We start from the raw sequence: 12,205 nt of genomic DNA, 5'->3' as shown, positions 1-12,205 counted from the left end.
CCTCCAAACATGCAAAAACCATCTCAAAACCATCCAACAGTGCAACATGAAATCACTAAATGTCTTCTTTTACCAGCAGACGAAACAAATTCATGAAAAACAGACTTTAAGCATTTTTCCAGAAAGAAGTGCTTAAAATATTATTTTTAACAAAATGTTTAAATAAACATTGATCCAGTTATCGACTGATCAACTAAATAGCTGTGTCTGCAATTCTCAAAGACTGAGAGGGTTAGTTTAGAGAAGAGCACTAAGCCACAGCATCTGCCTTGTAAGGACAGATTTTTTTCATTATTTTCCAGCTAATGTTTTTTAATTGATTTAATAACACTGCAATCTGCAAACCCATTGGCTACTCTGCTGACTGAAAACAGATACTTTTTTAAGCCTTCCTGTAGTTCTTTCACAAATTCCTCATCAGTCTACTGTTTAGTTTGTGAATGCAAATAAACCTAAAAGGCCTATGAAAAACAATATCACTCTCATTTGAGCTTGCATTGTGGCCTAAGGCTTTTATTTTCATACAAACCGCACAAATTGAAACCTCCAGTACCAAAAACACAGAGGAGTTGCATGTTATAGAGTACATATTTAGCCCCACTAACCTGCCGATGAGAAGAAACTCTCCAACCAGTCCCTGGCGCCTCATAGCCATGAGGATATTTCGGACAGTCATGCCTTCACAGAAACATGCCACTACTCTGGCCTTAGGCAGATGGGCCCTCAGTCTCTCCAGCAGCCGATCAAAGCTCTGCTCTCCGGCATTGCTCCAGATTTTCCCTGTCACACAAATCGAAACACAGTTCTGTGATTCTCATGTGGTACTCACAATGTAAGCATTTTAGAAGAAATTAAAAAATGAACAACACAATGACTTACAATCTCACCTTCTTTAAAAAAATACTATTCCTGTTTATTTAGAATTAAGCTGTACTTTAAAGTAATTTTAACTTTTGTTTAACAGGCTATTTGTGTTGACAGCATTAGGTGTACGACACAGTAGAGATGGTAATGCCCTTCCTAATGCTAAGCAGCACTTTATGTGGGTAATGCACTTCTGCTCTATTGCTTTTGAATCAGTACTAAACTATTTACTAACTAAAATTCCAGCAAGCCTTTTCCGATCTAATATATTTTAAACAATGTTTATGACTCATACAGTTGACTTCACTGTGGTTTTTTTGACCTGCGTCTCTTACCAGAGTGGGCGATACAGATGCCCTCCTTGGCTGCCATGTCCTTGAACGCCCCCATCCCACTTTCACCATAGTTCCCTAGAAACACACAAAAAAGGTGACATTTTTAATTAGTTCAGTTTTGAGGCAGAATTACTTAACTTTTTCAAAAGGAGAGGAAAATGTCTCTGTGTCGACAGATGGAAGCACATAGAGAGATAGATGAACTACTCCACACAGGAAAATGTCAGGAGAATCAAGTCTAGACATTGCCCAAAGTTGCCCTTTCTCACATTTATCTCACAGCAGTTGAGAGTCCACTTCTGATAGTTTCTCTCTACTGGAAATCCAAGTGAAATAATGGGTTGCATGGACAGAGTAAGCCATCACACAGATTTTGTGGTAGGGAATTGGCAGATCAATGATGATTAAAGATCACTTAATATCGGATTCAATAGCAGAAAGACAGAGTTTGGCACCTTTCAGACCTGATGTTGCTGAGCTGGCCATTTCATTCCCTCCGTTTAAAAATGTACCAGATTATTGATTTTTCCCACTCATTAAGTTTTTCCTGTCTATCCGATGGGTTTATTTTGGGCTTTTTAGACTAATAATGGCATCACTGGTGCCCTGTTCCAGTCTGAGGTCCAGTCCAGTGGTACTGAATAGACTGAAACATTGATTTAGGTCAGGCAATCATGGGGGCTAGTCAATAGCAACGGTTTCCCAAGGAACTGCCTGTATACTCTCACCATATGAGGCCGGGCATTGTTGTGCACCAGGAGGAACCCTGGACCTGCTACACCACCATAGGGTCTGACGATGGATCTAGGCATTTCATCCCAATACCTAATGGTAGCCAGGGTAGCGTTGCCTAGCTAGAAAAGGTTTTGTGCGTCCCTCCATGGATATGCCTCCCCAGACCATCACTGATATACCATCAATGCTGAACGGTGTTACGCTCTCCACGACTTCTCCCTGGCTCAGGGTGAACCTCCTCTCATCTTTGAAAAGCACAGGGCACCAGCGGTGGACCCGCCATTTCTGGTATTCTATGCAAATGGTAATCAAACGCCACAGTGCCAGTCAGTGAGTACAGGGCTCCCTAAAGGATGAAGTCCGTTTCTGATTCGTTGGTCAAAGACATTTTGTTGTACTACCTGTGCAACCTCTGTAGCGTCCAGGTATTGCCTTGTGATACCAGTAGTGACACTGACTCTAGCTAAAAGCTAAAACTAGTGATAAACCAGTCCAAAAAGAGGTGCAGGGGAAAAAACATCTGTGGCCTCCAGCTGTAACACCTTTTCTGTTTTAGGGGTTGTCTCACCGTTGCCCCTCTAGTGTACCTGCTCTTAATTTCATTAACACCAACAGCTGAAAGTAATTATCCCTCCTTCTTAACTGACCAGATAAATATTGCATTAGTTTAACTGGCCTGATGCTACATCCTGATTAAAAACAGTTTCACTTTTGTCATTCACAACTTGATTGTCGCATTTAAAATCCACTGTGGTGGTGTACAAAGTCAAAATCACAACAATTGCCTTTGTCCAACAAATTGTGGACTTAACTGTAGACAGATAGATGCCTGCATGCTGAAATTTGTGTCAGAGAAAGCATCTCCCCACTGTGGAACCCCTTTCTTTGCCAGAGAAAGTGGGTGACCTGGAATTTATGCTAATGAAGGGTTGTACACACTGGCAAAGAACATGATAGGATTCCCCTCTCTAATTTTTCCTCCTCTTCCCTCTTATCTCCTTCCCTTCTCAATGTTGATTGAAGAAAAGATCAAACCCCCCCTCTTTTTATCTAATGTTTGTTTCTTCCGGTGTGTTTGTAACAGAATGCAACCTAATTACGCATCGTTGATCTGTGCAGCACATAAATTGATGAGGAGGAAAAAAGAAGAGGTCAAGGGAGAAATGAGGAAGAGAAAAATTATACAGAAATTAGAAGCGGTCCCACAGTCCCAGACCACTGTGGATCTTGCTCTGTGTGTGTGTGTGTGTGTGTGTGTGTGTGTGTGTGTGTGTGTGTGTGTGTGTGTGTGTTTCTGTCTACAGTCAGGCCAGTCAGTGTGGTGGAGTGAAGTGTAAAGTCCTGTAATTAGTGTCTCAGTGAGAGGAGTGGGAGACAGATGGTGCAGACCATCCTTTGACACACACACAGACACACGCACGCACGCATGCACGCACACACACACACACACACACACAAACACACACAGCTACCATCATCAAAATCGATAAAGCTTGTAACCTACTTCACTCAGGACTCAACAGGGATTTCTGTGTGAGACATCTCGCCCTCTCTCACTTTTTCTCTTTCAGTAAAGTTGGTTCTCTTTAGCTCTCTTTTTCTGCCTCTCACTCTCTCGGTTCTACTCAACAATGCTAACACACTGTCAAACAAACACACTTTTGCTCCCACCATTCCTAAACAAAAGCCAGCCCACACGCTTAAAAGGGCTGCAACTGGTAGCAGTCTTCTCTTCCTCTGTACTGGTTCATTTGTCTGTCAGGGAAACTTTCTGGCCATCACTGGCATGCATTTTGATTCCAAGCCTAGCATCACTTCTGATGGAGTGATGGAGCTTATGTTTGATAGCAGCAACACAAATTTGGACAGAGGCAACAAAAAATTGTATAGTGCAAAAAAAAAATTTGTGTTAACTGTCAACAGTTCAGTAACATGATCGGGTATTACAGTTTTTCTCGATTGCTTAAACACTATAACCAGGCCTCTAAACTAAAATTTCAAAACCGTAACGCTACTGTTCAAAAAGCTCACCCATTTCCCTGAACTATAAACACTATTCCCTGCTTTGACACATGACTCAAATTTGGTGAACTGTTACTGCAAAACTCTACACACAAATCCCTACATTTTACAGTGCTTACACCATGTAGTCATTTAGAAAGCACTAGCATGCAATAATGTTAACTTAAGTCAGCATAGCTTGAGCTCAATTAGCACACAATTAACCAGGTGGAAACACTAGGAGTCAAAATTTAGCACACACCAATCAGAACCTGCGATAGATAGATAAAAGGGCCAAAGTCAGCTCATTCAGGTTTGAAACAATGGATCCAAAGAGATGCAAAGGAAGAGGACGTGGTGGAGAAAGAGGACGTGGTGAAGGAGGTGGAGAACGACGGCGACAAGGAAGGGGAAGAGCAAGGGCAAGAAGACAGTCAGTCTCGGATGAAATTCGAGCCACTTTAGTTCACCATGTCCTTGTCCATGGGATGACTACGAGGGAGGCTGGGCAACGAGTACAACCAAATTTGAGTCGCTTCACTGTTGCCTCCATCATCAGAACCTTCAGGGAGGAAAACAGGTAGGTGTACTTGCAGTAAGACTGCTTTGTACAGTAACGTTTAAGTTACTGAACTTATGTGTCTTGAGTTTCAGTATGTTTCCATTATTTGCCTGTAAAATGAATGTGTGACAGTTACAGTAATGAGTGCTTCTATTTTTGTAGGACACAGAGACGACCACCTGGTGGAGGCAGGTTAAGGCTTTTGTCGGAGGAGCAAGAGAGGGAACTTGTAAACATGGTAATTGCAAATAATGTAATCCGCCTGCAAGAGATTCAAAGGAGAGTGATTGAGGATGATCATCTTTTTCGAGGCATAAATGCCATCAGCCTCTCCACAATTGACCGAAAGAATCAATTCCGGATGAAACAGGCATACCGAGTCCCTTTCGAACGAAACTCTGACAGAGTGAAAAACCAACGTGTGGAATATGTTCAGGTATGAGTTTTGATACTGTATAAAGTATTGTGTACCATCACAGCATGGCAGTTTATGCTGCCATTTCAGCACTCTTGAACTGTGGTTCAGGGTACCGATTGACTCTACTGTGTTATGTGTTTTGCAGAGAATCTTTGAGATTGAAGGACGGCCTGTTCCCCATGAAATAATCTTTGTGGATGAGGCAGGTTTTAACCTGACCAAAAGAAGGAAAAGGGGGAGGAACATAATTGGCCATCGGGCTATTGTAAATGTCCCTGGTCAGCGTGGGGGGAATGTCACTATGTGCGCAGCCATCAGCCAACGAGGGGTACTCCACCGCCATGGCGTACTAGGACCCTATAACACTATGCTTCTCCTTGCTTTTCTTGATGGTTTAAGACAACATATGTTCCAGCTGGACTACAGGGAACCAGCACAGCCAGAGCAGCCTCACTACGTTGTTGTGTGGGATAACGTCAGCTTCCATCGCGCTGCTCTGGTTCGTGACTGGTTTACCAATAACCCAAGGTTTTCTAATATCTTTCTGCCTGCATACTCTCCCTTTCTAAACCCGATAGAGGAGTTATTTTCGGCATGGCGGTGGAAAGTGTATGGCCGAGAACCTTATGTCCGTGTTCACCTCCTTCAGGCCATGGAAGAGGCCTGCCTAGACATATCAGTAGATGCATGACAGGGGTGGATCAGGCATGCAAGAGGATTTTACCCCTGCTGCCTGGCTGGGGCCAATATAGCCTGTGATGTGGATGAGATTCTCTGGCCTGACCCAGACCAAAGACAAGATGCTGAGGTGGGATAATGTTTCTGGTGTGTGTTGTACTGTATAGTACATGAATGACAATGTGCCACTGTACATACATTGGTTGCGTCTTTAGTGTTTATCATGTGACAAGGGTTTTGAAGGGGAGAACCATAAGCAACCTATTTGTTTTGGAACTATTGTTTTGAATTAATTGTACCAGTGTGCAAAACTCTGTTGTAGTGTGTGTGTTTTTGAGGGCTTGTGTTTGATGTCTGAGGGCAAAGTTTGGTTTTTCAGCAGGAGTGAATAGTTTTGGGTGTAGAGCTTCATTTTGACCTGGAAATAGGATGTTTCGGAAATTGAGTGAGATGTTATGGATTTGTGTTTACTGTTGTGAGGATATGAGGCGTAGTTTCAAGAAATGTGTTTTAGCAATCGAGAAAAACTGTAAAATGCATCTTAGAGAGGCAGGGTTTCTCAGATGTAAAGATGGGCAGAGGATCATCAATCTGCAAACAGCTGTGCCTACTGTGAATAATAATCTTCAATATAAATAAGATAAGATAAGATAACCTTTATTAGTCCCACACGTGGGAAATTTGTTTTGTCACAGCAGGAAGTGGACAGTGCAAAAGTTATGAGGCAAAAATTAGAATACAATAAGAATAAATACAGTACACAACTGTACAGAATAGAATAAAATAAAATACTATATACAGTAGTAGTAAATCTGTACAAACTTATAATATCTCATCATCTACAGCATATAATATCATCAAAAGATTCCAGGAATCTGAAGAAATCTCTGTGCACAAGGGACAAACCCCCTCAAAATCCATATTTAATGCTCACAATCTTTGGGCCCTCAGGCACCACTGCATTAAAAACAGGGATGATTCTGTTATGGAACATTCCAGAAATCATTGTCTGAACACAATTCACTGTGGCATCCACACTCCAGGTTAAAGCTCTATAATGCAAAGAAGAAACCACATGTGAACATGAACCAGGAACACTGGTGTTTTCTCAGAACCAAAGCTCATTTAAAATCGACCTAGGAAAGCGGAAAAGCTGTTCTCATCAGGAATCTGGGTCTGCAGGTCTGCCTGTGGTCAGTGGAAATGTTATGCATCTTTTTCCTCATACACAGCTTCATTTTGTTGCATACATAACAATCATTAATTCCCATTAAAAGCATAACAATAGGTCAGACATGTCTCCCCTATAATAATGACCATGCAGTTAGTCCCTCTAGCGCCTGGTCTGAAGGATGTTTGGCAAACTACTATCTGTCTTAACAGAAGCCATTAAATTGATTCCCCGAACATGAGTTCTGAAACCTGAGGACAAGCCAATTTGAGGAGATGCAGTCTTGTGACCCCATGCTCATTAAACCACAAGCCATTGTTGTTGTTTGGGGACCCATCCAGAAACTGTCCTTCTTTGAATCTTCACCCTTAGGCAACACTTTTTTCCCTTCTTGTCCATTCATTAAACCTTTCTCTACGCTGCCCTTTCTAACCCCTCCTACTTTCATCTTCCTCAATCCTAAAAAGGCACAGGAGTTAAATAGACAAGGACCATGTTTTGTCCCAGAGTCTGAGTGTAAGACACAATGGCAGAAAGGAGGACGACGAGAACAGAGAGGAAGACAAAACGCAGAGGATGAGAGGCAGAGGGAGAATCTGCAGTGCTAGGATCAAATGAGTCAATAAAGACCAACAGGAGAAAGAAATGAGAAAAGACAAAACGGTAGTGTGGAGGGAAAGTTGACATCTTGATTTATTAAAACATTGATCAACTTCTGTTTCAGCGTGCTGGGGTGACACATGTCAAATATCATGCCAATAAATCCCATTCAGCTGAATTGGATTGAGGTGAACAGAGGAACACAGAGAGAAATGGGGGAGGAAGGCCACAGAGAGAGAGTGAAACAAAGAAATGGTAAACTCGGTGTGGTGGAGGATGATAATGATGATTCTGGCTGATTAAAGTCACACAATGAACAGTAAGTGAGCTGTTGGACTCGCAACCTATTGTGATCATCGCGTGAGACCGTGTGGTAGAAACACATGTGATGGTGCATTAGGAAAATGCTGACGGTAAAGAGAGGGTCCCTTTCCCTCCACAGCATTTAGTGATGCAGATAAGTATACTCAGCTACAAGCAGGTCTCTCCATGGTGCTCTACAAAGGCTTCATTCCAAGAACTGTCAGTGTTTCTGCCACTGTCCCACAGACATCACCTAAATTAAAAGGTCATTTATGATTTTTTTTTTTTATATATGCTCCATGCAACTGACCTTTCAATTCTCTTGATGCTATTTTATCAAATGTCTTGGAACACGATATATCTGAGGTGTTACGTTACAGTTCCTGCCATAATTCACCTTCAGCGTCTGTGGTTAAAGTGACCAAAGGAAGGCTATATAATGATATTCTACTTATTCTCTGTTAATAGTAGTGGCCTATGTGATACATTTAAATCGACCTTTGATAAGGTACTGTGACGTTTGAGGATTAGACATTGACATATTCACGAAAGAACAAGCACCCATTAAAACTGAGTTACAGAGAGAACCTGTTACTTTGCATTAAAGGTTGTGAGAAAGTGCTTGGCTCGAGAGTTCTTACGTCCATCTCAGGCATTGATTTTAGCATTCACAGCTGAAAAAATATTCTGTCAGGCCCAGACAGTCTGCGTTACACAACCAAGAAACAGTAATAACGTCAACATATTGCATGCATGTACCTTATATCCTCCTGGTGAAAAAAAAATACAGTATTTCATTACTTCAGTGTAATGACTTTGCTGATATTCCATGTATTCCAGTATCTTGCATATCACTTTCCCCCGTCTTTTGCCTCCAGATGCAAAATTTTAATGCAGAGAATTAATGAGTCTCTGTAACACCCCCCACCACTAGCAGCAGCAGAAGCAGCAGCACCACCACCACCACTACCAATCTTGTTCCGAATCTTCAGCTCCTGTACGCTCTCTTATCTACTGCAAGCACTCCACATCCTAATACACACACAGACACACCTTGTACTCTGTCTTCTATCGTTTTCTGGCATTATTATCATCGGTTCCCTGCATTCTCTCTTCTCTCCTTGTTCCCCATTCCCAATTTATCTTGGTCCTTTTAAAAAAAATAATAAATAAAAAAAATAATCCTTCATTTCCCTTATTTTTTCCTACAGTTCTCTCCCCACCCCCACCTTATATGTCCTCTCCCTTCAGTCTCCACTTCTTTTCCATCCATTACATTTCATCTTAATTCATTCTCTCTGTCACACTAATTGTTTTTGTCATGTTTTGCATTTGACAAGGCAGAATCTGACCTTGAAAACCTGTTTCAAGGTTAAGCTGAGTCTTTGTAATTGAAAAGACCACTATTTTCTGCACATTTAAGCTAATACAAATACTCTAAGGCATACATTTCTGTAGAAATGTTGATAATATCGTGCACATTTCTCATGTGCTGCTAGAAGTGTCAGGACTCTGGTGGTGTCATGCATCGTATGGCACCAGGATGCCAGAAGAAAATCTTTTGGGTCCTGTGGAACACGCAGTCGAGCTTCTGTGAAGTGGGTTTATTACAGTCCATTCAGTAGATTCTAGATAAATCCAGGGTGTAGGCAGTTTGAAGGTTTTATAAATGTTTTGCTGGAATTTTGTTGGATTCCCTGCCTTGTGCTTAAGAGTGGAGACACACACTGTCCTGCTGGAGAAGACCATTGCCATCAGAGGCTCTTGTATAGTCTGCCAAGTTGTACACACCTAAATAATGTCCATGTGAATGTCAGGACCTAAGGCTTCTGCACAAAACAGTGCTTAGACAGTAATTTCCTACTTTATGTTCCTCAATCATCCATTCACAGCCAAACGAGCACTTTTTTCTATGTTTTAGTGCTTTTTGACTTGCACAAGGATATTAAGCATGCAGAACAGCCAGGGATCCAACCAACAGTGGTTTTAATGTTGTAGCTGTTCTGTATACATGCTGTTATAACATTATAGGTAAGCCCACAGGCACACTCTTATTACAAAGAAAACAAAAATGTCACACATATGCACTATATTGTTCTAAATATGTGACCTGATCTTTCTGTAGCTCTTCATTTAAATAAACAAATTCAGACAAGATTTATAAATATGTCTCAACATCTGTGAACAAATCCCTTTCTCAGTTTCACCGGAGGAGAATTAAAGCAAATAAGGATTTAATTTCACAACGTTTTACTAGAATCAATCCATGTTACCAGGGTTCAGTGAGTCATATGCTCACTCACGCTCAATCAGTTTTAACTAAACATTTATTATCGCACAGCTCTACAGTGAAAGCGTTTGTGAGAGAAATTTATAGTGTATGAAAATCATTTGGGTGCACTAGCGCAAATTACTTCGTGCTGACTTGTGGCACTCTTATTAGCAAATCTCAGGGTACAAAACACTCAGCAGCCTTATTTCTTCAAATGAACAGATCTGCTGTTTCTCACATACACACATAAACTTTTTTCTCTTATACACACAAACCTATATGCATATACACATATACAGTGGGGCAAAAAAGTATTTAGTCAGCCACCGATTGTGCAAGTTCCCCCACCTAAAATGATGACAGAGGTCAGTAATTTGCACCAGAGGTACACTTCAACTGTGAGAGACAGAATGTGAAAAAAAAATCCATGAATCCACATGGTAGGATTTGTAAAGAATTTATTCGTAAATCAGGGTGGAAAATAAGTATTTGGTCAATAACAAAAATACAACTCAATACTTTGTAACATAACCTTTGTTGGCAATAACAGAGGTCAAACGTTTACTATAGGTCTTTACCAGGTTTGCACACACAGTAGCTGGTATTTTGGCCCATTCCTCCATGCAGATCTTCTCGAGAGCAGTGATGTTTTGGGGCTGTCGCCGAGCAACACGGACTTTCAACTCCCGCCACAGATTTTCTATGGGGTTGAGGTCTGGAGACTGGCTAGGCCACTCCAGGACTTTCAAATGCTTCTTACGGAGCCACTCCTTTGTTGCCCGGGCGGTGTGTTTTGGATCATTGTCATGTTGGAAGACCCAGCCTCGTTTCATCTTCAAAGTTCTCACTGATGGAAGGAGGTTTTGGCTCAAAATCTCACGATACATGGCCCCATTCATTCTGTCCTTAACACGGATCAGTCGTCCTGTCCCCTTGGCAGAAAAACAGCCCCATAGCATGATGTTTCCACCCCCATGCTTCACAGTAGGTATGGTGTTCTTGGGATGCAACTCAGTATTCTTCTTCCTCCAAACACGACGAGTTGAGTTTATACCAAAAAGTTCTACTTCGGTTTCATCTGACCACATGACATTCTCCCAATCCTCTGCTGTATCATCCATGTGCTCTCTGGCAAACTTCAGACGGGCCTGGACATGCACTGGCTTCAGCAGCGGAACACGTCTGGCACTGCGGGATTTGATTCCCTGCCGTTGTAGTGTGTTACTGATGGTGACCTTTGTTACTTTGGTCCCAGCTCTCTGCAGGTCATTCACCAGGTCCCCCCGTGTGGTTCTGGGATCTTTGCACACCGTTCTCATGATCATTTTGACCCCACGGGATGAGATCTTGCGTGGAGCCCCAGATCGAGGGAGATTATCAGTGGTCTTGTATGTCTTCCATTTTCTGATGATTGCTCCCACAGTTGATTTTTTCACACCAAGCTGCTTGCCTATTGTAGATTCACTCTTCCCAGTCTGGTGCAGGTCTACAATACTTTTCCTGGTGTCCTTCGAAAGCTCTTTGGTCTTGGCCATGGCGGAGTTTGGAGTCTGACTGTTTGAGGCTGTGGACAGGTGTCTTTTATACAGATGATGAGTTCAAACAGGTGCCATTCATACAGGTAACGAGTGGGGGACAGAAAAGCGTCTTACAGAAGACGTTACAGGTCTGTGAGAGCCAGAGATTTTCCTTGTTTGAGGTGACCAAATACTTATTTTCCACCCTAATTTACGAATAAATTCTTTACAAATCCTACCATGTGAATTCATGGATTTATTTTTCACATTCTGTCTCTCACAGTTGAAGTGTACCTCTGGTGCAAATTACTGACCTCTGTCATCATTTTAAGTGGGGGAACTTGCACAATCGGTGGCTGACTAAATACTTTTTTGCCCCACTGTATACTCTTAGATAATTGCACACCACTAACACACACACCTACGCGCACACACACAGACTCATTACACCTAAATTCAAAAGCTCTTGCAGCAGCTGGAGGCAAAGCCAGAGGCCCGGATCAACAGTCCTTGATATGTGTTTGTGTGTGTGCTTATCGCTCTTTATCGTACACTTTCAGGTTCAATAGCTGTTCTCTCAACGGGCACAGAGGTACTCATTGTCCTGCAGTTCAGGTAGCTGTTGCACTATCTTCAGCATCTTCCACCAGTGAACCAAGTGACTCAACTCACCGATAACTTCAGGGTGAGAGAGTGAATGAATGAGTCACGCAAATCCTGCAAGTACTTTCTCTGTCTGTACTACACAA

General features: G+C 42.0%; 2 protein-coding genes across 2 annotated transcripts in view; one reads left to right on the top strand and one right to left on the bottom strand.

Moving 5' to 3' along the window:
* grm5b (glutamate receptor, metabotropic 5b) overlaps positions 1-12,205 on the bottom strand; it is a 92,280-nt gene that overhangs the window by 68,869 nt on the left and 11,206 nt on the right. The window contains exons 5-6 of the mRNA XM_085429871.1: positions 1,200-1,274; positions 606-780 (exon numbers count right to left, since the gene is read on the bottom strand). Of these exons, the coding sequence (XP_085285997.1) occupies positions 606-780; positions 1,200-1,274 (250 nt within the window). The remainder of the gene's footprint in view (positions 1-605; positions 781-1,199; positions 1,275-12,205) is intronic.
* Positions 4,424-5,640, top strand: LOC146693894 (uncharacterized). Its single transcript, XM_085429664.1, has 3 exons — positions 4,424-4,515; positions 4,660-4,933; positions 5,061-5,640. The coding sequence occupies exons 1-3, from the start codon at positions 4,424-4,426 to the stop codon at positions 5,604-5,606; spliced, it is 912 nt and encodes a 303-aa protein (XP_085285790.1). The 3' UTR covers positions 5,607-5,640.

This window comes from Copadichromis virginalis, linkage group LG14, assembly GCF_057382275.1.
Source record: "Copadichromis virginalis isolate Kocher_CV1m ecotype Utaka linkage group LG14, C_Virginalis_male_GT1.1, whole genome shotgun sequence".
NCBI classification, from domain to species: domain Eukaryota; kingdom Metazoa; phylum Chordata; class Actinopteri; order Cichliformes; family Cichlidae; genus Copadichromis; species Copadichromis virginalis.
Note: the sequence above shows the minus strand (reverse complement) of the source record. Positions and strands in the feature narration are given on the sequence as shown.

Excerpts from the sequence above, each read along its gene's own strand:
- LOC146693894 (XM_085429664.1), top strand. The coding sequence starts at position 4,424 with ATGACTACGAGGGAGGCTGGGCAACGAGTACAACCAAATTTGAGTCGC. Across the intron at positions 4,516-4,659 it reads ACCTTCAGGGAGGAAAACAG|GACACAGAGACGACCACCTG; the intron begins GTAGGTGTACTT and ends CTATTTTTGTAG. Across the intron at positions 4,934-5,060 it reads AACGTGTGGAATATGTTCAG|AGAATCTTTGAGATTGAAGG; the intron begins GTATGAGTTTTG and ends TGTGTTTTGCAG.